This window comes from Daphnia carinata, chromosome 6, assembly GCF_022539665.2.
Source record: "Daphnia carinata strain CSIRO-1 chromosome 6, CSIRO_AGI_Dcar_HiC_V3, whole genome shotgun sequence".
Classification (NCBI taxonomy): Eukaryota; Metazoa; Arthropoda; class Branchiopoda; order Diplostraca; family Daphniidae; genus Daphnia; species Daphnia carinata.
In genome coordinates, this window is record NC_081336.1 from 7201052 (window position 1) to 7227142 (window position 26091).

The window sequence follows — 26091 nt, forward strand, 5'->3', positions numbered from 1 at the left end:
AATTATTAAAGAAAGGAAAAATCGACAATTCACGGTGGATTCAATTTGCATAACCTGGCATTAGCTCTATTTTTTTACGAGCTGGCAACAACGGTTTCGAGAAGTTCGAACGAAGCTCCTCCTTCCTCCTAACCGTCATAATTTCGAAAATCTGTACGTTCGTTACTGCACATTCAGTCTTGGTTAGATGAGTCGAGAGGAAGATTCATATGAATAGATCGAAAAGATTTAACGGACTTCTAGCGAGTCCCGGTTTCTGTTAGCCCCCCCACGTTTTTCCTCACTTATTCTAGGGGCAATTTTAAATAGATTTTTTAAACTGCAAACTACGACGTCATGGCTTCCCACCTCGACCAGGAAAATCAACTTCCTCCGACACAAGCTGCTTCTACACGCTTTGGTTTGCGAAAAGACGGTCAACCAAAATTGGGCCTTTCGATCGTCAATTCTAATGCAGCCAACACCAAAAAGGCATCTCAGTTGCAGGGCAAAAAGGTAAGGATGCATAGCTCACATGAGCTTAGTTTTTTAATAGTTGTTAGTTTGCTGACTGTTTTTTTGTTTGATTGTGCTTAGGCACCAGCATTTACTGTGTTTGATGAGAATGCAACTGACCACACTGATAAAGCCAATAAGGGACAGAATTGTTGGAACCCAATTCCTTCTGTTAATCTGAAGCAGCAACCTTTTGCTGAAACAAAGCAAGGGTTCTCGGTATACTGTGATGGAGCATCGTCCAAGCCTACTAGGCATGCCCTGGCTCCAATTTCACAAAGCCTAGAAGATTCAGCCTGCAGCTTCGTTTCTATGAATACAAGCTTACATCAGCTAGACTATGTTCTGCAACACAAGGAGGAATCATCTAAAGAGGCATTCAAAATCCAAGTAAGTGTCTTGATTAGCCATGTGTTAGGCTGTCGATCTAAAGATTTTGATTGTAGGATCACTTGAGTCCTATGGTGATCGATGAATTGGCTATTGAAGACAACAAACCCTGTGCCACATTGACTGAGTTGAATCGTCATCTTGAATCTGCCTTGCCTGAAGTTTACCTGAAGGATATTTACACATATCTGAGGAACTGTGAGGTAGGCTTTGTTTTCAAGAGGTTTTCAATAGTTTCTTTGAACTCAAATGAATTTGTTTTTTATAGGAACGCCATCGGCCCAAGCCTCATTACATGAGGAAACAATCCGACATTACTCCTGGTATGCGCGCCATTTTGATCGACTGGCTTGTTGAAGTAGCTGAGGAATACAAAATCCACAACGAGACTCTCTTCCTTGCCGTCTCCTTCATCGACCGGTTCCTGTCTCACATGTCAGTTTTGCGCGGCAAATTGCAGTTGGTTGGAACCGCCGCCATGTTTATTGCCTCGTAAGATTTTCTACGGCCTATACCATACAGTTGAAGCTTAATGAGTCATTCTATTCCAGTAAATACGAAGAAATCTACCCGCCAGAGGTTGGTGAATTCGTCTACATCACCGATGATACATACACAAAGAAGCAAGTTTTGCGTATGGAGCATTTGATATTGAAAGTGTTAGCATTCGAACTAGCTGTGCCGACATCAAATTATTTCCTACAACGCTACATTCAATTGTCACGTTCCAGCGAGACTTGTCTCCACTTGGCATCGGTAATGTTTTTGTTTGTAGAAAGGGATTAAAGGTCATGTCTCATTTGTGGCCTTGCACTCAATAGTATTTGTGCGAACTGACGTTAATGGAGACGGAACCATACTTGCATCATCTGCCCTCGGTTGTAGCCGCTTCCTGCGTTGCTCTGGCAAGACTCGCTTGTGGCAACGAAGTCTGGCCTACACACGTGCACGCTTCCACCGGTTACTCCCTGGAGCAGTTGGTATCTTGCATCAAGGATCTCCACACCTCTTGGTCTCAAGCCCCGACGAATCCTCAACAAGCTATTCGTGAAAAGTACAAGGCCGAAAAGTAAGTTTGAAATCTTCATTTATATGGATTAGGATCTGAAACATTAATTTTTTTTTAGGCGACACGTTGTTTCCCTCATTACCCCGCCACCCATCTCGACTTTGGAATTGGCACAGTTTTAACGAAAAACAATGACCTTCTCAGAATATTTATACGAAAATTTACATGTTCTTCCCCTATTCCCAAAAAAGGACGTTGTACATATCACCTCATCGGTATCTCGACCTTCGATCGTTCCCTTTTTCGCCATTCCGGTCAGTCCGGCTTTTAAGCATTTTTTTTTTATTTTTTTCGAAATATCGAGAAAAAATTTTTACCAAAAAAAAAACAATTGAAAGAGAATAAGAAACGTATCGTAGGTAGGACTACGAATTTTCCTGATCCTGTGAAGCTATCACTGTCATAATTTTGAATTTTTGTACAAAAAAAATCCTAAAGTGTGCTGCTAGAATTAAATACATGACATTGTCAAAACAATTGTATTTGTCCAGACTTCAATGTCCCATCACTTACCAAATATATTAATTTAAACTAAGTAATATTTGTATCTAGTTGGCTTGTGTCAGATTGTTACTAATGTACTGCTTAACAACTATGCGCCAATCAGTAACATGTTCCAAACTGTTACGATCACCGACGATAGACATTTGTGAACTAAGCGGAGCAGGACGAACAACCCCCAACGCATTGGACTCTGCAACAAAAAAGAATTCAGGTATGTTATTATGGAATTTTGCTTGAGATTTAGTAGTAACACAGTTTCTGTTGTAGTAGGAATGAATACCTCGATGGCCAACTTTAGTTTTGTGCTGAAACTTTCTCATCCATCCTTTGTTATTGCCTGCCGACGGTGGACATTGTCTAACCAGTCGTGCATGATCATCCGCATTCTCATGGACGACTGGGGATTGTTAAGAAACAAGCATCAGGATATTAGTCGCCTTTGGAATTCGTGCGGTGAGCATACAGCCATGCTTCACACAAAAGATAGTTGTGTGATACCTTGTTTTCTCGATAGTTGCCATAGGTAACTTATCCACGAAGTGAAAAGATTGAGGGGAGACGGAGTTGCTGCAGTACGATGCATAGCTCGAACCAATTTAGCCAGTCCGAATTTCCATTCTACGTCTGATTGAGCCTTTTTAATTAAAAATTTTTTCAGCTATGAAAAGTTTTAGTTAATGATCGGTTGTACCTGAATCCTTTGGTAAGTATCGCTCATCATGGCAATGAGCATGTTGATCAGTACGACCGTTGTCACCAGCATGTAGAATCCAAATACGGTTTTGTAGAAAAATAGAGTCCATTCGGGCTGGGCAGTCTCCATCCGCAAGTCGGCCGGTTGCGTTAAGCCGAACAGGGCGAAGAAGAGCAATTGGAATGTGTCCAACGGTGTCACCACAACTACGGGGGAAAAACGCCGTTTATTGTAAATCAGTTTGGATATGCTAATATTTTTAATATTTACCTCCTGAATCCAAACCACCTGTTATGGTTTTGGCCGTAATGGGCGTGATGTCTCGTGCCCAAAATGGTTGGTTGAGTGCGGCCACATGCTACAGTTATTTAAAAATTCATTGCAATAAAACCCTGTGAATATCTGCCAAATGTTGAAATAAAAACTACCATTGTGAATCCAAACATGAAGATGGCCAAAATGATGAGGAAACGACAAGCATCAACCATCAGGTTACCTAATCAAATTTCCACAAAATTTAAGCTAATAATTTTTACTAGAATTTTAACCAGGAACGAACCGATAATGATAGCCCATGGGCCGAACAGGTAGTGAAATGAGAGGAAATCGAGCAAGAGCATACAGCAAAGGAGGACAGCCACGGCTAGCAGTTGATTCCGGAAGAAAAGAGCAACAGTCCAGTGCTCCGGTTTCAATAGAAATGCTACGGCGTGGATCAAAATAGCAATGGCGCTTATGAAGAGGACGGCGATCCTTAACCAACCCAATCCACCTCGATCTCGTGGTGTGGCAAGTTCTGCAAGTAGAACACCCGATAACCAAACGAGTAGGAGCCATTCGTACCAACTACAAAGAAAGTTCAATGAGAAAAGCAGCAGACAACAAAATGGCGATCACCCACGTGAAAATTCGTACCAAGGAAGTAAAGATGTTCGTAACACAGGACAAATTGGTAGAGTACTTGTCAAAATCAGGAGTGTCATCAAATAGATGTGAGAGGTCAAGTAAGCCATGAATCTGTTTGAAAAGAATTGTTATTCATTTGTAGTTATTCATTTAGTTTGTGGTTTTACCTAATCACGGGAATTTTATCGTATCGATGCCCAAGTGGAAGACACAAGCCAAGCCAAACTGGTGGCAAAACGACGCAGCACAAGAAGAGCAAAAGTAGTTTCCATGGTGCCCATTGCAGTCCTCCTAACCAAACTTCCTAATTTCAAAACACAAACATTGATTTGCTGGAAGAATTATACTTGTTTCTATTGAGCTCACTTGAAGATAACGCTGGACGGCTGGATGGGAAATTACTTCCTTTTGCTCTTGCTCAACTAGGATGTCCAACAATGGCATTTGCCTTCGATCACGGGCAGTCAAAAGACGGGCAGCGCCTTCCAATGATGAAGCCAAGGCCAACAATTCGGTGGCCATCGATTCACAATGTTTGGCCGCCTCCAACAAATCCTTCGACCTCTCTTTCTCCTACAATAATCAATGTGTAAGCAAGCAGCAAGCAAAAAACCTAGTAAAAATTTAATTGTATCAATGTTACCTTGACAGACAGAGTCGCTAGAATGTGAGATAATTTGGCGGCAACATCAACCGGTGCCGGCGATTCCAAAATGAATTCGCACAGTGGCAAATTGTTGTTATTTTTACCACACACCATCAAGTTATAGACGAACTAAATTTTTGGGAAAATGTAAGATTATTTATAAACATTTCTCTGATTGAATTAGATTTACTTTGCGATCTTCCATTAATCCGTAGGCATCGTGTTCTCGTTTCAGAAGTAAAGTCAAAACAGAAGTGTGACCTTCTGAAGCTGCATACCATAAGGGAATGCGTCCATTATCATTGCAACTACGAGGAGTGGCTCCGCTATCCAGCAATAGTTGAACCATAGCTAAATGTCCAGCACGTGAAGCTAGATGAAGAGCTGTCCATCCAGCCTAAAAAAGAAAAATTTCATAGGCATTCGTCACAGTTGCCCTACCGAAGTTGTTACCTTGTCTACAGCATTAACATCAGCTCCTTGACCGAGAAGAAGCTCAACTATCCTACCATGGCCGTGAGCCGCGGCTACGTGAAGCGGCGACCGACCATGTCCGTCTGGAGTGGTCAGCAGTCCAGTTGAACGACTAAGTAAGAGACCGGCCACAGCTCCGTGACCACCTCGACACGCCAAGTGTAAAGCCGTGAAACCCTATTTACAACAGATTTTATTACTGCGTCGTGATTTCTCAAGTCCAGAAAAAGTGGAGAATTTATTGTACGTTTTGAGCTGATGGCTGGTCCACCGTAACACCAGCAGAGTTGAGAAGGAGACGGACAACATTCTCATCACCAGAATACGAAGCCAAATGTAATGGAGTCAGACCGGCCTCTCCGTCGAGTTCACGCAGAACTCCCGAACCGGATAAACTCGTCGGTGCTTCTGATCGTACACCTGCTGGAACGTAAGTCAACATTTCTCTGACAATTTCTGTAAAGAAAAAACGAAGACGTGATGTGGCATCCAAACTGTTATCCTGTGAAGTTGAAATTCTCACCAGATTGGCCGTAACATGCAGCGACGTGTAAAGAATTCAATCCTGTCCGTCGACTAGCGTAGCTGAGCGTGTCGGGACTTGCGTCACGTAACACATCAATGACTACATTATGCCCGTTCTTGGCCGCCAATTGAATTGCTGTAAAACCAGCCTATGGTACGAAAAAACATATTAGCAAAAATTCAATGTTGAATATCATCATCACATACTTTATTCTCATCCTGTGGCAATGCTCCAGCTTCAAGAAGTATCTTAACAACATCTGCGTGCCCACCTTCAGCTGCTAGATGTAATGGAGTCGATTCACTTGTTCTATTGCGAGAAGCCGTCACGATGGATAGATCAAATTTCATTAATTGTTGGAGCACGTCCACTGAGCCTTGCATTGCTGCAATATGGGCACAGGTATTGCCATCCTGGATAAAACAATCTCTTGAAATGAATTCCTTTTTTCAAGAGGTTTCAATCCATTTACCTTATTGGCAGCTAATACCAAGGCTGGCTGATGTTTTAAGAATAATCTTACCACCTCGGAATGGTTTTGCTGGGCAGCCAAATGGATTGCTTTACGGCCCAACTCATCAGCTGCGCTGGTTTCAGCTCCCAGTTCCAGTAAGAGGCTACACACGTCCAATTGTCCAGCTCCAGCAGCCAATTGAAGCGCCGTTTCCTTCCGCTAAAGAAAAGAGGATACATTTCTTAATCATTTTGATAAACAGAAGGATATGATCGTTTTACCAATGTCAACGCATCAATGGTCGCGTGATGAACAGTAACCAAAGAATGGACCAATTCGGTGTAGCCTTTAAGGGCAGCCAAGTGAATGGGTGTTAAGCCGACACGTGATTTACTGTTAACGAATGCATTGTGAGCCAGAAGAGCATCGCAAACAGCTCCGTGACCCCATTCGGATGCCAAATGTAAAGCTGACATTCCATCGTTGTCAAACACGTCAACCCGAGCCTAATACAAAAGGTAATAACATTTTAATTTACCATGTTAACTATGTAATCTATTCTCTTTTACCTGATTTTGTAACAAAAGGAAAACACATTGAAGATGGCCGTTCTTTGCTGCCAGTTGTAAAGGTGATCGTCCCAGTATGTTTTGTTTGTTAACCACACGCTGTAAATCCGTTGGTCGAATACTGGCCAGTAAAACTACAAGAACAGGCACGTTTCCCTGAGAGGCGCAGTAGTGCAGTGGGTTTTCTTTGTTCTATTTAAATATCAAATAATTTTAAAAATTATTGTTTCAAACCAATTTAATGCGGTTTTAAACCTGAAAGGTATCAAGGCTAACATCCCCTCCAGCCTGGAGCAAAGACTGGGCAATATCACGGTCAGGATATTTTCCTTTGGTATTTGAGGTTCGAGGCTGACTGCTAGCCGCGTGTAAACAAGTTTCGCCTAAAGTGTTGGGAGTATTGACATAAGTGGCAGCCGATCCCGATCCGGCTTGAACGTGCTCTAATAATAACTGGACGACGGAAAGAGTGCCTGGATGCGATGTACCACAAGCTACTTGCAGAGGCGTTTCACCGTTATCGTTCACTAGCAAAGGATCTGCTCCGTCGGCAAGAAGGAGACGAACTACTCCAAAATGTCCTTCACTTGCTGCTACGTGAAGTGGCCGCACTCCATCCGCTCGGTTGATGTTGGCATTGCAACCTGATTTGAGTAGCATCTGAACACACTTTTCACCTCCTTCCGTCACTCTGGCTGCTATGTGTAAAGGAGTTTCCTGCAACGGTCCAGCTATTCAAACAATAACATTATAATTGATTTCAATAGGATTTAAAGATAATTTCGGTTTACCTCGAATATGAACTTGAGCTCCGTATCCCAATAGGGTTTCGACAACATTAGCTTTGCCGGCCTGGACGGCAACGTGAAGAGCTGTATAATTATCCTGTTAAAAATCAATGGGATTCTTTTGGTGTCTTAAATATTTCTTTATCAGTTTTTTTTTGTGTGTGACTAATTTTACATTTGTAGTAGCGTCCACTTGTTCTCCTTTCAACAAAAGAGTTTGAATGACTCCGACGTGGCCCTTCCGTGCAGCGATGTGAATACTCCGTGCTCCACTCTTTAAACCGATCGTTAATTATTGATTTAATTCAACTCCTTTCAACTAGCTTTGTTAAAAAAGCATGCGGAACACACCTTGTTAGGCATGTGAAGTGGAACTCCCTTTTTCAGCAGCATTAGAGCTGTGTCCGGATGTCCATGGAATGAAGCTACGTGCAGTAAAGTGCTGCCATCTTTAGTTCGATCCAGACAGGATGCCCGGAATTTTTCCGTCAGGATCTCTACCACAGCTGTTTTGCCCCTTTCAGCCGCAATGAGCACGGGTGTCCGATCTGTTTCGGATTTACACCTGAGAGATTTTCTTTACAGGTAAATACGAATTTTGAAGTTATTACCTTCATTATCGGAAATGTTGGGATTGGCATGAAGCATGTGAAGATATTTGACAATATTTTCATCGCCATCTGCTGCCGCAATATGTAAAGCAGTTTGCCCGTCCGCCTTAGTAATTATTAATTAATTCTATCATCAAATTATTGTTTAAAATTATTAGGATATACGTTAACAGCATCGACGGGGCTGCCTTGATCGTTCAAAATCCGAAGAAGTTCAATATCGCGGCGTCTCGTGGCTGCGTGAAAGGCATTTTCCATTTTCGGCCCAAAGGTAGCCTTCACCTGGAGGTCGCCATTCATGTTGAGCAGCTCTTTCGTCACGTGCATGTTGCCTATTTCCACGGCGATATGCAACGGTAAATATCCTTCCTAAACATCCGTCATCATTCCAAAAAAAAAATTCAAATAATTAAATGGTAATTTTTGTTTCTTCGACAGCCAAGCCACGATCACGCACTGTATCTCTAGCCAGTCGGAAGTCTTTCGCTCCTGAAGCCAATAGCATTTTAGCGACAGATGCACCGGATCCGCCTGTTCTTGACGCCACCAAGTGAAGCACGTTTTGTTCGCGAGGCTTTTTTTGAAAGAAACGGGAATGATCAGGAAATATGAAGGATGTTAAGAAATTTGAATGACTTACCCCGGCTGGAATGGTGATATCAGCTTTACGGGAAAGTAAGTTCTTTATGACATCCTCTCTCGAAAACAAGACAGCCAAGTGAAACGCGTTGTAATTATCCTGCAGATATGTCCATAACAAAAAAAAAGGTAGTTTTTTTTTTAGTAATGTTGGAGGCGAATTCTAAGGAGAAAATGAGTTTTGTGCAGGTGAGACAATTGCAAAAGTCCCAACTCGGCGCTGACATTCGGAAAGATCGCGTGCGCACTACATTTTGCTTCCGAGTCGGCATCCGTAATAATGGATTACGGTTGTATTGTGTCACGCGCCATGTAGTTTACATTTTCCTCCAGGAACCGAAAAATTTAAAGGTCGCTGGCCGGAAGGGGTATGTATATACGTACATAGCGCATATCACTATTTATCTATAAACAGTTTACACGTTCCAGGATTGTTTTTTTTTTTCCAACGCTATTTTTCTTTGTTCGATAGCGGTCAGCAACGGTAGTTTTTTTTTTTTCGAAACCTTTTTATTTCTTTGGTTGTTTAATCGATATTATTTAGAGCTGACAGGTATGTCGGGAGAGCCATAAAAAATGATCATCACCTGTTGACGTGAATGGCTATAGTTCTGTTATCACGCTAGACCAGAACACTTAAACTCGCGTCGCAATCCAATTTGACACAATAGAAAACGAAAAACTAAAATTTTTTATAGATAAAAAAAAAATGGAACATTTACTTTGTTCACTGTAGTCAAATCGCAACCGAGTTCCATCATTCGTTCCATTAAAGAGATCCGGTTGTCTTTAACGGCGTACATCAAGGGCGTGTAACCGGTAAACTAAGAAATGGGTATAGCGAAAGAAAGAAAAAAAAAAAGGTGTGAAGAAAGGAACGAAATCAATTAAGAAAGTAAAGCAAAAATAAAAACCTCGTCTTGGATTCCGGCTAGAGGTGCGATCGATTCCGGAGAATTTTTGTTGGCTGCAACTGTTTGTTCTAGAGTTTTCATGGCTTGTTCTAAACCACCCCATTCGCTTTTAGACGCTAACCAAAGGATCTTTTTCTTGGCTGAATCAATCATCCGTTTGCCTGTTGTTTTATTCCCGAGACTGGATGCATCGCCAGCTGAAAGAAGCAAATCTCCCTGGCCGGTTTCTGGTGTTTGGTCACGACTTTTGGGCTTTGGACTGGTATTCCTTTCCGTCGACAGTTCACCCCCTTTACTCCGGATGGAAGACGTTCTGCTGATGTTTCCAGCGCCATTATTTGTTCTACCTAACAAAGGGCTATCCATACCGTCTGGAACAACGGGGGGCGAATCCTGATCTGAACTGCTATGCGGAGTTGATCCTCGGACTGTTTTGGAATTTTGTCTCGACAAGAGAGCCGTCACAGGTCCGCGTTTCTTGTCCGATTTAATACCCCCACCCTTAAGATCCATAAAAAAAACAAAATCCGAAAGAAAAAACCGAAGAACAATTCCAGGAACGATGCAACTGGTCGACTGGTCAAAAAGCTACTGGACTCGGAACTTAAAGGTACGTTATGTATACATCTCTGTCCAGGGGCTGGAATTGGGAAAGGAGGAGATACTAACAAACCCTCAACGCCTAGCGTTCCGCCACAACCCAAAGAACGCATGACCAAGGAAACGATCCTTATTATACGTATTTTTATACACTCCCCGCCTTTGATTCCCTTTCACAAAAGCAATTTCTTTTTTTTTTCTGCCGGTTTATGCGTATCAAGGCGATACATTTGTGAAATCAAGGATACCTCGGCAATGGACATTTAATTTTACAATGGTGCATTTTTTATCAATCGATATATACACCAAGTCTTAGGCCGTTGGAGACGCACATGTTTGTATTTTCTCGTACTCCCTCTTTGTGTTAGCCGCTGACCACTGACCATTGTGTTTCGGCGTTTTATTTACGATGTATTACTTGATTAAAAATGACCGAAGGCCTTTTTAGCTGCGACATTGGCGGTTTTTTTACTGTTTAAAAAGAAAAGTTCTATACTCCTGACCTACATTTTTATTTTCTTATCCGTAAGTATATCCAGTGCAAACGCCATCAGCCGGAATGATGAGCGTGGAATTTAAGTGCTTCTTCGTAAAAATCGGTGCGATACAACCTTGACTCCGCTCGCCAGAGTATTACATTAACGATTTGTTTAGGGTAACAAAAGAAGAACAATAAAGTTCTCGAAAGCAATTGCAAAAGAGGTTTTTTTGTGCTTTGTCTCTCGGCGTGATAAAGTTGCTGCGAAATCGTAATACCGTACAGGTTCTCTTTGTAAAAGTCTGTTTATAAATTCTTGCTCCCCGCCGACCTGCTATCCGGATTTTATTGCGCCGCATTGCTGGCATCGGCTCCTGCGGGAGTGCCGATGGAAATGAACGATATCAACAGATCCCCTAGTCGACAAACAATACGCCTTTACTTTAAAAAATTGATTTGTTTTCGTCTGACTATGCAGACAATTTTAACTTGAATTCTTCAAAAAGTTTGCAAGGGCTTCCTTTTTGGCAGTTGCCCGATAAAAACGGTGACCGTCAATTGTTTTGACATGCACGTTTCCCCTCGATTTGAAAATTGTGTTGATTTCTCAAAACATTTTAGATACACGTATATACATAATATTGAAGAAGAAAAAAAGGCGTACATTTATGTAGGTTAACCTTCTACTTTAATGTATACATACATTTTTGAGGGTGTTACACGCTGTGTATATACAAGGCTTCGTTGTTTACACCCTGGTGCTTGCCGTAAGGAAAGGGCAGACGTCCAGGAGCTGCTGGCAAGACGGAATAAGAACAACAGTTTCACCTTTCCTACCATCCACGAGTTACGCAATGCGCTGTGTCTGTAGTTCTAAGCTATTGGGAGTGGCTCCTCGTGTGGGATCATTTTAGCCGTATCCTAGACAGCTAGCTGTCATGACAGGAAGAAGGTACCCTATTTAATTTTTATTTCTAATCAGAAATGCTGAAGCTTGGATGACAGATGGATTTTTGCTTGTTTGTATAGCCAATAATTATAATAGTCGTCTGCTTCTATTTTTCTTAGATTTCTGTTTGTAAAGAATACTTTTCCTTTTTTTTCAGTGGTGGAATTACAGTCCACGAGACTGCCATATATTTTTATAGCCAACCATTGAGTCTAGAACGACTTTTGAAAAGTGCTTGCGTCACGAACATATCCCACCACAAGTTATTATCCTCTCATTTTTACAATCACCGTAGAGAACTTGGATTAACACTGAGTTGTCTTTTTCCCCCGACAGATGGCTTCAACGTGTAGTTGTTTAAGAGGTTCCGCAGCACTAAAGTTATGCCATGAAGTACTGCAAAACAGAAAGATGAGATGTTCCATTTATGCCCAGTGTATCGGCACCGAGAAATGCCATCACTTTCAAGGTCCTAATGTCTTCTTTTAATCAATAAACTTGTTTTTAGAACGATGCCTTTTTCAGAGAAAGGCCGCCTCTCTTGTCTGTGAAGGATTGTCAACCGATTTCGCTGAACAGTGCACAGGTATGCAATGACACAGGAATTTAGCATAACCATGGGAATTATGGAATGCTGTATTTACATAGACCAGTTTTATGAACATTTAACTATATCCCAACTAACGAACAATCTTGGCCTTGAACAAGAATAGTTGCTTATGAATTACTGGCTTCTGATTGGAAATCGAACGTTTTTCAGGCGTATCGTTGATTGCAGAAGAAACATATTTTTCCCATAACGATAAGATTCTTAGCTCCAATCACAACTTTTTCCTCGCAAGTCCATTTATCTCTAGAATTCTCGATGTTGAGACACTTCACATTCAGGACCCGTGACGTTCCAGACCATTAGCGGAAAGAAAAATCCATCTTCGACAGTAGCAAATAATTCTTGTTATGAACGAGCTTTCTCGTGAATGACTTGGCTTCCACTTGAGTTTACTTTGAATAGACGAATTCGAGCAGGTTTAATACTCCCATGCATTTCAGTAACAAGTATACTAGTGGATTGAAAGTTTTCACCAGCCATGAATTTACATTTCCCTCTCACTTCGTTCACCTGATTGAACTCGAACTTTCCAATTTCATCCATTTTGAGCAATGCCAAGAAATTGTAGAGTTTTCGATTCGTAATTTAACTATCTAGAACGTCAAACGAATCAATGTGGATGTGACACAATCACTGAAATTCAAGTTGCAAAAGTGTATTCTACATGTGAGTTCTTGGGACCGTTTTCCTTGTCGATTAGACTACTTCGATTTTGTCTGAGATAGTCACTCGGGACATGAAAATTCAAACAGGATGGCGCGTGATTATCAAACGACGAGATGAATGATCGGGACTTAATATCCTCTATACATCATTTCGCTCCGTTCAGCACAAAATGAGTAGGTGGTCATGCTGACTGCTTCACGAAATTTATCTACTGAAATATGTTGAAATTTATGTACTGTCTCATTTCTTTGATGAATGCGTGTGCAATTTAACTTTCTGCTTGCTTTTTTCCGTTTTGTGTAATGCAGAAAGAAAAATTCAACGTTTTTTTACGAAAAGAACTTCCTCGTAGCCTAACATTGATTGAACACCTTGCACAACCATTTCGTTTGCGGAAAAATCAATACCAGTTCATTACGGGTAACTATAGACAACTTATGCAAATTTCTACAATCAATTTTTTTGTTTTTTTTACTTCCAAATTATGTGTCTTTAATGATCTACACGGATTTTCCATTAAGGATTCAATCAAGTGGTGCAAGTTGTAAAGCTTTTAACAGTGGCCTGGCGCCGAATCGCACAAGGTACTTTATACTTGCACGTTCTTGAATTAATGGCCAAAGCAAGCCAAATTGCGGTTGGCCATTGGATTGCGCAATTGAAGGTTCGAGAGGGTTCCTTTCGTTGATGGATTTGAGCTGCCATTCAAAATGAGAAAAAGGAATAATGAATGGTGCGTACTGATGCGATGGATGCGAAGCCTGAATTTACTAACTGGTGATAAGGGACAGCAAAGACAATGAGTAAGTATTTACAATTCATTTAAAGTCCAGCGAAAACGAGCGAAAAAGAAAAATTAATCTCACTTACATAGTTTAATTTAACCTCAACAGATGGTGCTTATGTAGGATTCGTATACAAGACAAACAATAAACAGCCCTTGGAAGTTCTCGAGTAACTGAATCAAACGTTCTACATTGATTATGATTCTACTTGGAATCGGTCAATGACTTAGTGTTTAACAATTGCCATGGGGATGGAATAGCGCCGTTTCAACTTTCTATACGTAAGGAAATGTGAAGCATATTAGGAAGTAAAAGTTAGCAAATGTTGAACAGGGGAATTCCCACGTATAATGCAGGAATAACACAGATTCTGCGTGCAACTTTTGCGGGGAAAAAAACAAACAAATCAACCCGAAGGGGAAAAAAAAAGTTCAACAGCCGAAACGACCAATCGCCCTTCTACTGCATCTCTTAACAATAAATAAGAATGCGGATTACTGTACTTCCGTTGCGTTTCCGCCATCGTGAATCACACGAACATATTGACGGCCCTAGCGATCTCGTCTTTTTTTATGATAGATTGGTAGACGAAAACCGACATATTGTCGCTGGAAGGAGAAACGACCGTTCTTTTCACGCTTAGGTATCTTTTGTTTAGTAGGATAAAGTGAAAAAAAAAATAGATAGTGAAGGACCGCCTCTAGCGGTTTTCAAACACTGTGCTGTTGTGCCCATCCCTCCCCATCCCCATTCAACCGCTGCAAGCGCCAACTTGCGGTTGTAGTTTCAACTTGGTCTTCAGTTGGGTGGGTATACCTTTTAACCGCTAGCACGCACACTGCACACACATACACACGCAAATCTGGCTAGGGCCATTTTTGACGTTTAAAAGAATTGTGCTCATCAGTCGACAGTTTGTTTTAAACTCTATTAGCTGGAGTAAATGGTAGACGGTCTGTGAAGAGAATTTCGGTGTGTTTCATTTTCATCGAGTTTCGTGTGCCTGTCTGAACTGATGGAACTTTGACTTGGGGTCTTCACTTTTTTCCCAAGGCCGTTGACCACCGAACGACTCACCGAAACGAACAAAAATGTTTCGAATATTCAAAGGATGCAATCGTCAGGTCGAGTATGTGGATAAGCGTCATTGTTCGTTACCCAGCGTCCCTGAAGATCTCTGGCGTTATTCAAGAAGTTTGGAAGAACTCTTGCTTGATGCCAATCACATTAGAGATTTGCCCAAGGTAAGCTTTTTAACATCCTGTCGATGTGTTAGTCACCGCTGGACTTTACCATTTTTAGGTAAAAAATTGTGCAAGAATAATGACATTTATCAACCTTTATCTTTTATTAGAATTTCTTCCGGCTTGCAAAGCTGCGAAAGCTCAGCCTCAGTGACAATGAAATCCAGAGGATTCCACAAGATATTCAAAACTTTGAAAACTTAGTGGAGTTAGATGTCTCTAGAAATGGTAAGATTTAGCTTTCAGATTAAAGGCTAAACACATCTTGGTTCCTGTAGCGATAAACAGAGACAGGGCTGTTCTTGTGTCAATACTTGTCTGTTTGTCCATGTATTGTTTGTTATGTCCCCAGTAGATTAAAAATAGCTTGTTTCATTTTACAAATTGAACCACTGCTTTTTGGTACAAACAAAAATAGTTCTTTTCCAACTGTCACAAACGTTTGTGTAAAAAACAAAATTACCATTAAAATTTTTGGCCCTGTATGAACATCCCTCATAGAAGTAACCATGGAGAAAACTACCTTATTTGAATTGTAATCTGCCCCATGCTATCAGCTGCAACTTCAAAGTACTCTCTTCATTGTTGATAAGAGAGCAGTTGAGGCTTTTTAAAACAAATTTTTAGGGTCTAAATCTGTCGTTAAAAAGTTTATTCTTTCCGTTACAGATATATCTGACATTCCGGAAACGATTAAGCATGTTAAAGCGCTGCAAGTGGCTGATTTCAGCAGCAATCCAATACCCAGATTACCCGCCGGATTCGTTCAGTTGAAGAACCTCACTATCCTTGGACTAAATGATATGTCCCTCAGTTCACTTCCTCTCGATTTTGGAAGGTAGGTCCGATTGGAGTAAAAAAAAAAAGAAAGTTGATTCTTGTGCCAGGAAAAGGCAATTTAATCTGATATTGAGGCTGACGCGCGTTTGTCGTGTAACATACATCGTTATTGTCGTGTCCGGCCTCTCCCTTTTCAGCTTCTTGGCTATCATTGCTACTGGTCTGCATGCCAATTGCACAATATCTCTTATTTTGTATTCATTGGATGACACCAACCTTCCTTTTTTTTTTGTTGAAATGTTGACATAGTCTGAGTAATCTACAAAGCGTGGAACTGCGCGAGAATTTGTTAAGGACTTTGCCCGAGTCCATGTCGCAACTGACCAAGCTGGAGAGGCTGGACTTGGGTGACAATGACATTGAAATTTTGGTGAGTTGCCACTGTCTCATTTCTTTTATTGTTTTTATTAGATCTCTTTGATCAATGCCGTTAAACTCGAGTTATTTATTTTTTCATGCACATTAGCCGGCACATATTGGCAGTCTGCCCGCATTGACGGAACTTTGGCTGGATCACAATCAGTTAGCTCATCTTCCCAGAGAGCTATGCCAGTTGACCAATCTAGCCTGCTTGGATGTCTCCGAGAATCATTTAGAAAACCTCCCGGAAGAGATTGGCGGCTTGGTTTCCCTTACGGACTTGCATCTTTCACAGAACTTCCTCGAATCCCTCCCAGATGGAATCGGTGCCCTATCAAAGCTAACTATTTTAAAAGTGGACCAGAATCGCCTCACGACACTTAACTATGCCATCGGAAAGTGAGTCTACTCTTGTTATAAATAAGCCATAACGATCCTTCTTTACACGCTCCATGTTTCGTAGATGCGTCGCTCTGCAAGAGCTGATCCTTACGGAGAACTTCCTAACGGAACTGCCAACTTCCATGGGCAATATGACCAAGTTGACTAATCTTAATGTCGATCGCAACCGGCTTCACGAACTACCGGTCGAAGTGGGCCACTTAGTCTGCCTCAATGTCTTGTCGTTACGTGAAAACAAACTGCATTTCCTACCCAATGAACTGGGCGACTGTAGCGAGCTGCATGTCCTCGACGTGTCCGGCAACCGGTACCCAATTTTATTTAAATTCGCACTGAGTTCATGCCTTCTAATTGGCTTTTCTTTTGTTTCTAGCCTCCAATATCTTCCTTTCTCGCTGACCAGCTTGAACCTTAAGGCCATTTGGCTCTCGGAAAATCAAGCCCAGCCGATGCTCACGTTCCAGACAGACATCGACGAGGTCACAGGCGAGCAAGTGCTAACTTGTTTCCTACTCCCGCAACTTGAATACCAAAATGAACAACAAGGTATGACTTGCAATCAAGTTTTTCTTTTTTTGGGCTATCACTTCGTCTATGTGCTTTTTTCCTTTTGTTGTTGCTTTCATCTTATATTTTTCTTTTGTTTCATTCGTGACTTGTGGGCTTCCTTTTTTTTCTCCTCTCTTCCTTGATGTTGTCGTGACGGAAGGAGCTCCTGCGTTGCTAAGACGCTGGGGCGGCAATGGACCTATCGGGTGGCGGGCAAACGTTTCTCCTTGGTTCCGTACGCCTTTGTTCGGTTCTAGTTTCTCCATAGATGACTTAACTTTCGGTACCGTGAAACACACGATCATTCCATATACGCCTCGTTCTTTTGCACGTTAGATTAACCCCCTACTGGCCGGCCAAAGTTTTACTAATCCATCACCATCGCGTGATGGTAGAAAATTCTCTACATAACACGCCGCAGTTATTTTTTTTTTTTAACTAACTAATCCGATTAGAACTGCGAAAAGAATTTCAGGAATTGTGTCGTGTTGGGAGTGGTGAATGTTATTTGTGGATGTTGTCATAGCTGTGCGCTGCAAATGGCGAACGCTTTAATTAAAACAAGCTGCACCGGCACCTCCTCCCCTCGGAACCTCTTTCCCACCTCAATTCCCCTACCCTCACTCACCAATCCTGCGCACTACCTTTGGGGGATGTGTGTGTGTGTGTCTTTTTTTGTTTGTTTGTTTGTTTGTATTTGTGTGCATTCTAATTCCGCACCCGCACACCCCACGTGCTGGTTCTGGTTCCGGCTCATCAGATTCGTTAGTCGAAGGCCGGCTTTACCGGTCTGGAACGCGATTCTCGAGTGAGCAGCTTCACCAGCAACATGAGCAGCAGCTGGATGATGGATCCGATTCTGACCATTTAGTGGCCTCAGTGTCTTCGCCGCCTATGACGTCGCAGACGGACGCGGACAGCGATGCAGCGGACCCGCATCGAACTTCGTTCGTCAAATTCGCTGAGGATTCCGATGGCGATGAAGATAAGGAGACGCCGTTCGTTCGACATAATACGCCCCATCCCAAGGACCTGAAAGCTAAAGCCCAGAAACATTTCAAAGGCAAGAAAATCGATGGTAAAGTCGTCCACCATGACGAACAGGACGGATTGAAAGAAGGAGAAGCTTTCAAGCCCGATCGTACGGGACAAGAATTGCCCTATCGGCGTGCATCTCCTTTGCCGCCACTCGAACTGATTGACTTACCCGTCCACGATGAACTTGCCAGCCGGGGCGGTCCTGTTTATCCCACAGAGCAGTATGAGCAGAGACAGACTTCTTCGCCTTCTCCAGTGCCGGAGCCGCATGAAAAAGCTGTTGCCTTTGTCGACCAATACGAACATAGAAACATTGAAGAGGCTGATGAAAACGAAGAGGTATTTAATTTTTGTTTATTATTTTTAACTCGTGTTATTTTTAAGATGTTTATGGGTTTCAAAAAGGATTTCGATGGAGGAGATGAACGGGTCCCGCGAGAGAAATCCAAGTTGTCGCGACGTGATACACCGCACTACTTAAAGAACAAACGAATTCACGAACCGATGGACAAGGAGAAGGCCATGGCTTTGATCACGAGCGCTCTCAAGAAAAAAGAGATGACTCAGCATCAACCACACCAACTGTCTACGTCATCGAACCAGTCTGAAGATGAAGACGATCGTCTGCCAACCCCTCCTCCATTACCAGACGTGAGTCGTCATCCTTATTCGGTTGTCGTTAGCATTTTATTAATCGTTTGTAATTCCTTTTTAAGGATGAATCTATAGATAACGAACAGCAAGTCGAAGTTTTGGAGATTCAATACGAGATCCACATCGAAAGGACCACCAGTGGCTTGGGACTGAGTATTGCTGGTGGCAAAGGATCGACGCCGTACCGCGGCGAAGACGAGGGTATCTTTATATCCCGAGTGACGGAGGGTGGTCCAGCCGAGATGGCCGGTTTGAGAGTTGGTGACAAACTGGTTGCCGTCAACGGCATGTCGTGCGTTGACGTTGACCATTACGAAGCTGTGGACATCCTGAAAGCGGCCGGTCCTAGTCTGGTGGTGCACTTTATCCGAGAGGTGACTAGGCTTGTTCCGCCTGCGGGCGAAGAGGAGGAGCAGCAACACGAACAGCCAGAATTGCGAGAATCGGAAAAGCCCGCCTCGCCAATGATGACAGAGACCTCTGTGTTACCGCCCAAACCGGCGCCCAGGTTGTCGATCGGCTCCAGTTCCAGTCTGCAGGGTGTCAGAGAGATGGATAAGCCGATATCAAATGGCGTGCCAAACCCTGCTCCTCGACTCAGCTTTACTCAGTCTCAAGCGCTGTCAGCTAATCAAGTCCATTCCGAGACGATAGACCATCAACGTCCGCAGTCACCCCTCGCTAATCCAATGGTGCCCAATAAATCCATTATTCCTTCATCGGCCCCTGTTCCCACTGCTGCTGCTGCCCCGGTGCTTACGTCTTATCAAGGCAGCTCACAAATTGTACGTCCGGCTTCACAGCCTCCCCCACCTCCGAATCAGTTGCACACTGGGCCTACCGAAACTGGTACAAAACAACAAAATGGACTGGAACTAAGGAAGGAGCGAGTGTACATTACGCTCTTGCGAGATCACACGGGATTGGGTTTCAGTATCTCAGGAGGAAAAGGAGGCAATCCTTACAAAGATGGATCCGATGTAAGTTGTCCACACATTTTTGTTTTACTTGCGTCGTTTCTTTTATTGTACGTGTAATTATTATATTTATAGTCAGTGTACGTGTCTCGCATTATGGAAGGCGGGCCGGCTGAAAAAGATGGCAAGCTGAAAATCGGAGATCACGTCATTTCCGTGAGTGAAAATTTACATTTTATGGTTTTACTTCCGCTTACATTATTCTTTACTTTTTTTCTTCCATCGAATTTTAAAGAAAACAAGATAAATGGTGTCGACGTAGAAGGTGCTCGACACGATCAAGTTGTTGCTATGCTCACTGGTTTGGAACGCTTCGTCCGTTTGGTCGTTGAACGCGAATCGTGGCTTCCGCCAAGCCACCTCAAATCACCAAAGATGTTTGGTACTCCTCGACCTTACACCAGCCTCTACAGTCCCAACAGTTATATGGCCAACCGGCCCAATTATACCGGGCTTTCAAGTTTGCCGACGTCGCCCTTGATTGGGTCCATGTCGTCACCTTTGACCACTAGGTAATGAAACGTTGATTACCCTTTCGTTCGTGACCTTCATTTCGCATATCACCTCGATAGTTCACCAAGCGTCAGCCAATCAGCCCGTCAGCAATTCCTCACCACGTCGCCTGAGAGAAAGAGCGGAAGCGGAAACGTGGAACCCTCACCGGTGCCAACAGCTAAGAACGCCGTGGCCTTGCCGTCTGGAGAGGATATGCCGAAACACGTTACCAACGAGCAATTCCAGGCCATGATACCGGCTCATTTCGTCCAGCCTGAGCCTCAGCCGCCCAGCTCCAGCATCGTCATCAATGTCAAGCAACCAGATCCAGTCGGGGGTGCACTGAGCGAGTTCCAGTTCCCTGCCGTGCCCACCCAATTGGGCAAAGTCACGGAAACCATCACAAAGAGCACGTTGACGGAAACCATCGTCACCCGCGTCACCAACAATAAACTCGGTGCACTTCCTATCATTATTGAGGTATATGAAAATGACTAGGAATATTATTCGGCGATTTCATGGTTTGGATATGCCGATATGACCCAACAAACACCCACCATTAACACTCTTTTTTTTTTATCTTTGCTGTTGCTGCATGTCTTTTTTTTTTAATGTTACGCCAGGATGTGATTTTGCAAAAAGGTGCCGGTCCACTGGGTCTTAGTATTGTCGGTGGGAGTGATCATTCGTGTGTTCCATTTGGTGCCGACGACCCGGGAGTCTTCATATCAAAAGTATGACAACCTCTACTTTGAGGGGTAGAGAATTTTGTATATTTACCCGACTTGTGCGTGTTTTCAGGTCATTCCGGAAGGCGTGGCCGCTAAAACGATGCGACTACGGATCGGTGATCGGATCCTCAAGGTCAACGGCAGGGATGTTTCCAAGGCTAGCCACCAGGAAGCTGTACAGGCCTTGATGGAACCCACTGCCGAACTCATCTTGACTGTCCAGCACGATCCACCACCGAAAGGATTGCAAGAATTGACAATTTATCGCAATGAAGGCGAGAAACTCGGTATGAACATTAAGGGTGGTTTGCGTGGACATCCAGGAAATCCTCTAGATAAACACGACGAAGGTGTCTTTATTTCAAAAATAAATCATGGTGGTGCAGCTAGAAGAGACGGCCGCTTGAAGGTATGCAAATGAACACAACTTTGATTATCTAAACAGCTGATTTTGAATGATTTTTATACGCTAGGTCGGCATGCGTTTACTCGAAGTGAACGGTATCAGCCTTCTCGGAGCCTCTCATCAAGAAGCCGTTAATTCTTTAAGGACTTCTGGTGATGTTATTCATTTGCTCATTTGCGACGGATACGACGCAGCCGAAGTGGAACGGCTCCAGTCGGAAGGCATCCTAACACGCGAAGCTAAATCGACATCAGAGAGTGTTTCGAGTCTAGACAGGGTCGGAGAAGAAACGAACCACGTGAATCCAATCCAAGTAATTCATTATTACGAAATTTAATTGATTCAATTAAATTCATCATTGCGTCTCACTTGCAGGGAGACGATAACCACGAGGACGGTTCTTGTGATCGCGAAGAACCCGAAATTGTGAAGGCCACAGGCTCATCTTTACCGGTCAGCCCGACGTTAGGTGATCGGGATAAAACTTCAGAAAAGGTAATTGAAATTGCTTGTTTCATTTCACCTGTCGATTGCTTAATGATGGGAACATTTTTTTACATAGGTTTTGGATGCCGTACGAGCAGCTGAAATGCTCGTTTCCAACATGGTACCGAAATCACCGGGCCCTAATCGTGTCGACATGAAAACGACGACGATTGTCATGTCCAAACATACATTAGCTCCGCAAACAAGCACGGTAAGTGGTCTTTGATATTTATTGACCCTATTTTTCACTCTGCCGCTGGCCCTGTCTTGTCGCTCGCTTTTGTTAACATCCATCTGAAGTTATCGACTTTTTAGAGTGCGTTGTCGAACCTTCTTAACCCCTACACCGCATGGTTGTGTTTTTCCGTCTATCGCCTTAAAGGATCGTCTTATAAGTATTAACCCCTTTCGAGAATGCCGTCCAAATACTTATCGTCGATCCCTTTATGGAATGTACTTGTGTTACTTGCCCACACGATTTTTTTTCCTACCGCAAAAAAGGAATTGAATTTGTTTTTGAGCCTGGTCGTAGCCAGGGCGCATGAAAGCTATGCAACGCCTGAAGATCTTTTTGTTCTAGCATCCGATAAAAAATATATCCTGCATGTGGAGAATGAGAGAGAGCATGATGTCCATCTTCTCCGGCAAGGAGATACCCAAGGCTCCGAATGCCACCCGCTCGCCCTGTGTCCTGCAGTACTTCCCTCCCAAAAAACCCCAGTCCGCTTCCAACATGATCAATAAAATGACGGCCATTTTTTTCCATCTTTCTTTTTTTAACGAGCAGAACCCGACGGATTTATAGCAGGAAAAATCTGTCGATTGCGAAACTTAACAATTGATAATGGATCCTCAACCTCAAATATCTCCATGCTGCTGAGAAATGACCGCGTCAATGCGTGTTGATGAGAGGAAAAAAACAAAAAATGTGTGTTAAAAGCGTTGATTTATGGCAGAAATCGGGACCGCCTGTTTCATTCGCACGAAGTTGTTATCAATTATTGACGTTTTTGGATTTCACCGCGGTCCGACTCCGTTCTTTTCCCCCCTTTATTTACCTTCCCTTTCCTTCTATTTAAAAAGAAACAACCGAAGTGGCCCTTGGATGGATACCAAAAAAATTCGAAAAAGGTGTTCCCACAATCCCCTGCTCATTCTCGTTGAATCTTCCTACTACCCCCTGCCATAGCCGATTTTTATGATGTCTCTGACAAAAATCTGAGCGTGTGAAGGCGCTAAATGAATTTACTTTTCTATATGTGATGTTAACCACAACAAAAGAACGAAACAAAAAAAAAGTATGAAAAGAAAATGATTATACACTTTCATTTCCACAACTTCCGGTCCAAAACACAAATTGGAAAGAGCAAGTTCTTTTATCGAAGGGCAATACGGAAGTGACTGCACATTTGCTCTAAGCAGACATCATCCACTATATAATCATGCTCTCTTACATTTTTCAACTGCCCTATTTTTCACTATCGATCAGGCGAGCTTTCACACTTACTCCGTTTCGTTTTTTTTTCCCTTTATTTATTATTATTTATTATAATTGTGCGTCCTTATGTTACTAATCTATTTTTGTTTTGCTTTTTATGTGTGCGTGTTTGTTTGCGTGTTCGTCTGTTTTGGTTCGCTGGACCGAACGGCTAATTTGTGCTCGCACAGCCCATAGCTCCTCGTGCTAATCTGGGTGAGGCGGGTCTCGCTGAAGAAGGCGAGACCATATCGCCATCGCCTTCCCCGCTTCCGGGTCGCTTAACGCCGACGGCTATACGCCATACCGGTTTGGACCAGCCATCGGATCGTAGCTGCAGCAGCAATGGCAATAGCCCTATTCCTCCCATAGTTCAGGTGATCTTATCGGTTAAGGCCACGTCCTGCTGCTTAGCTGCCACACCTTCATTCTTCTCACTATTGCTAAAGTTTCTATTGTGTCGCGCTGGAATTATCTGAGTGCATGAACTAACTGTTTTTGAGTTTCTGTTTTTCCCATGATGTGCGCCGATGTCTAAAAGCAGGATGCGATGCCTCCTCCCGCCACTCCCGCCGTGCCGAAAACGGCACCAACGGGAGGGGGGTTGACGGGTCCCAGCCCAGACAAGATGACGTTCAGCGCCAAGAAACGCTTCTTCGAAAAGGAAATAGAAGAGTCTGTTACACCAGCAGTTAAACCAGGTAATTTTCATTTTTCTCCGTTGATTTTTTAAATATACACTAAATATTACTTGATTTTAATTAGAGAAGAGGTTCAGCTTTTTGAGCGAAGATGAAGTCAACAAACTGAAACAAGAAGAGGGTAAGCTTTACTTAGTTTATCTCTTGAGAATCAAAATATCATTTATCATTTTTGATACGCAGAGAGGAAAATTGCTAATTTGACTAGCGAGCAGCTGCTGAACTTGAGCCGCCTAGACGATGTCGATGAGGAAGATGAAGATGAAGCAGAAGCTGATGAACCTCGCGTGGAACCCGTTGCTGTAGCCGTCACAGTATAACCAACTTATTTTCAACATCTAACTCTTTTTAACAATGTCCTTTTCGCTTTGCAGATCACAACCGTTCCAACAGCCCAGCATCCATCAATCGTCCGCACGGCCAAAGCTGAAAAGCGACTTAAGGATAAACTAACACGCGAGGTGCGATCGAATCATTGCGTTTTTGTTTGAACATCAATTTAACATGTTTTCCCACAGGGCCTGGAACTCAGCGAGGAGGAAAAAATGTTATCTCCAACTGAGCAGAGAGCGTTACAGGTACGTATTCTAGAACCACATTGTTTTTATTACCAAACCAGTTAATGATGGATGCGTGCGTTTTTGCAGGCCAAGAAACGGGCGGCCTGGAGGGAAGCGCGCTTGAAATCATTGGAGCAAGACGCCATGCAAGCCGAGATGGTCATCAAGAGAATGAGCGAGTTCAATCAAGCGGCCGATACGAGCTCTGGGTCCCTATCCTCTACACTGCGTAATGCAACAAATCCGTCCGCCAGCAGTGACGACAACGGCAACAATAACCGATCTATTCCTGATTACACCAACAATAACGAGGTACGATATTGAGCTGAATGCAGTTTGAACACCCTTTGATAAGTCGACATTTGTTTTATTAGCAAATGGATCCAGAGAATAATGTACAGGGTCGAATTGAAGAAGAGGATGAAGAAGAAGAAGCCGATGTTGACAATTCCGATCAGGCCGGTCTCGGTGGAATGGGCAATATCGCCACGTCAACGACGAATAACGGACGTCGGAAGAAGAAAAGCAAAAAATCTAAGAATCGATAAACTGCCGGACTGCCACATGGAACAGATGTATCACACGTTTTTCTGGTGAATATTGACCATCATCATGATCACGCGCTTTTGTTTATCCATCCTGAAAACTTGCCTTCACGCCGGCACTTATATACCGCTTCCGTCAGTTCTTTTCCGGTCTTGATCGAAAAACGAAACGGCTCTATATCATTTGCCCTCCTTTTTTTTAACCTTTCATTTCTCGTCTAGCATATTGTACCCGTACTTTTGAGATCGTCAGCATTTTTCGTCCTAATTGGCTTTGTTATTTTCGTACTATCCTGTCCTTTTCCCTTACTATGTTCTTCCTTTTTTAAGTTAAAGAAAAAATTCGTTTTCACACGAACTATGGCGGGACCTGTTTAACTTGTCTTGCTAAAGATGTTTTATTCACACTAACTCGCAAACATTTGAAAAGAAAAACTGCGTATTTTGTGCCTCATTTATAGCCCTCTCCCTTAAAATTTTTACAGTAAATGAAAATAATACAAGCTTCGTCAAAATAGTTTATAGAGTGGCTTTGTTTTATTCTCAAGACCCCGCCTGACCCGTATTTGTTTATGGATTGGCCGGGTGTCAGAAACGTGAAACTAATTGTGTTATCGGTGCCAACCCTGAAAGAAAACAAAAAAAACTAAGCAAAAACAATTTTATTTACGTTTTTTAATTGGTCTAAACCTTCCATAAGAGAACCTTTTACTCCAATTCATTCTTTTTGAGGACTTTTGCACTGAAAACGAGACAAAATATTAATTTAACTTGAAGGTTGCTACAAAATATTTCTAAGTGTAAAACGGTTGTGTTGACTCATACGAAAAAATGACCAATGAGTTTATGTAACGCATGG

The 26091-nt window shown here is 42.8% G+C and overlaps 3 protein-coding genes and 1 long non-coding RNA gene across 6 annotated transcripts; 3 read left to right on the top strand and 1 right to left on the bottom strand.

Moving 5' to 3' along the window:
• Nucleotides 1–152: 152 nt before the first annotated feature.
• On the top strand, nt 153–6573 carry LOC130702138 (G2/mitotic-specific cyclin-A-like). Of its 2 annotated transcripts, none has more exons than XM_059495680.1 (7): nt 153–495; nt 577–885; nt 942–1088; nt 1154–1377; nt 1437–1641; nt 1707–1954; nt 6537–6573. In XM_059495680.1, the coding sequence occupies exons 1-7, from the start codon at nt 337–339 to the stop codon at nt 6556–6558; spliced, it is 1314 nt and encodes a 437-aa protein (XP_059351663.1). In that variant the 5' UTR covers nt 153–336; the 3' UTR covers nt 6559–6573. The 2 variants fall into 2 exon arrangements, with proteins under 2 accessions (XP_059351663.1, XP_057379783.1); XM_057523800.2 differs by lacking the exon at nt 6537–6573 and adding an exon at nt 2013–2446.
• On the bottom strand, nt 2420–10343 carry LOC130702151 (serine/threonine-protein phosphatase 6 regulatory ankyrin repeat subunit C-like). Of its 2 annotated transcripts, XM_057523812.2 has the most exons (29): nt 9680–10341; nt 9488–9589; nt 8767–8865; nt 8584–8700; nt 8292–8495; nt 8127–8232; nt 7867–8063; nt 7691–7789; nt 7519–7612; nt 6983–7458; nt 6728–6919; nt 6440–6664; nt 6177–6377; nt 5911–6117; nt 5702–5852; nt 5426–5634; nt 5158–5355; nt 4895–5101; nt 4702–4833; nt 4425–4631; nt 4226–4362; nt 4068–4169; nt 3712–3998; nt 3581–3648; nt 3423–3510; nt 3150–3358; nt 2957–3092; nt 2739–2855; nt 2420–2648 (listed from the first exon to the last, which is right to left on the bottom strand). In XM_057523812.2, exons 1-29 carry the CDS (start codon nt 10190–10192, stop codon nt 2503–2505), a joined length of 5226 nt encoding a protein of 1741 aa, XP_057379795.1. In that variant the 5' UTR covers nt 10193–10341; the 3' UTR covers nt 2420–2502. The 2 variants fall into 2 exon arrangements, with proteins under 2 accessions (XP_057379795.1, XP_059351647.1); XM_059495664.1 differs by lacking the exon at nt 2739–2855 and having other exon boundaries at nt 9680–10343.
• On the top strand, nt 7291–9455 carry LOC130702156 (uncharacterized). Its single transcript, XR_009004250.2, has 5 exons — nt 7291–7431; nt 7495–8100; nt 8285–8482; nt 8565–8894; nt 8955–9455. It is a non-coding gene; the product is annotated as an uncharacterized LOC130702156 (long non-coding RNA).
• A 4222-nt stretch (nt 10344–14565) lies between the features above and the next one.
• On the top strand, nt 14566–25749 carry LOC130702150 (protein lap4-like). The gene is made up of 27 exons (XM_057523811.2): nt 14566–15011; nt 15122–15239; nt 15681–15849; nt 16101–16221; nt 16318–16610; nt 16675–16920; nt 16987–17159; nt 17323–17445; nt 18034–18539; nt 18606–18851; nt 18917–19834; nt 19907–19987; nt 20075–20343; nt 20404–20806; nt 20950–21060; nt 21128–21466; nt 21531–21776; nt 21839–21958; nt 22026–22160; nt 23618–23803; nt 23971–24127; nt 24192–24248; nt 24311–24441; nt 24502–24588; nt 24646–24705; nt 24775–24999; nt 25062–25749. The coding sequence occupies exons 1-27, from the start codon at nt 14859–14861 to the stop codon at nt 25233–25235; spliced, it is 5847 nt and encodes a 1948-aa protein (XP_057379794.1). The 5' UTR covers nt 14566–14858; the 3' UTR covers nt 25236–25749.
• Nucleotides 25750–26091: the final 342 nt, after the last annotated feature.

Excerpts from the sequence above, each read along its gene's own strand:
- LOC130702138 (XM_057523800.2), top strand. The coding sequence starts at position 337 with ATGGCTTCCCACCTCGACCAGGAAAATCAACTTCCTCCGACACAAGCT. Across the intron at positions 1,378-1,436 it reads GCCGCCATGTTTATTGCCTC|TAAATACGAAGAAATCTACC; the intron begins GTAAGATTTTCT and ends ATTCTATTCCAG. Across the intron at positions 1,642-1,706 it reads CTTGTCTCCACTTGGCATCG|TATTTGTGCGAACTGACGTT; the intron begins GTAATGTTTTTG and ends TGCACTCAATAG.
- LOC130702151 (XM_057523812.2), bottom strand. The coding sequence starts at position 10,192 with ATGGATCTTAAGGGTGGGGGTATTAAATCGGACAAGAAACGCGGACCT. Across the intron at positions 8,233-8,291 it reads GCCCCGTCGATGCTGTTAAC|GCGGACGGGCAAACTGCTTT; the intron begins GTATATCCTAAT and ends ATAATTACTAAG. Across the intron at positions 7,790-7,866 it reads CACTTCACATGCCTAACAAG|AGTGGAGCACGGAGTATTCA; the intron begins GTGTGTTCCGCA and ends ATCGGTTTAAAG.
- LOC130702150 (XM_057523811.2), top strand. The coding sequence starts at position 14,859 with ATGTTTCGAATATTCAAAGGATGCAATCGTCAGGTCGAGTATGTGGAT. Across the intron at positions 17,446-18,033 it reads CATAGATGACTTAACTTTCG|TGGCCTCAGTGTCTTCGCCG; the intron begins GTACCGTGAAAC and ends CTGACCATTTAG. Across the intron at positions 21,959-22,025 it reads GGGATAAAACTTCAGAAAAG|GTTTTGGATGCCGTACGAGC; the intron begins GTAATTGAAATT and ends TTTTTTACATAG.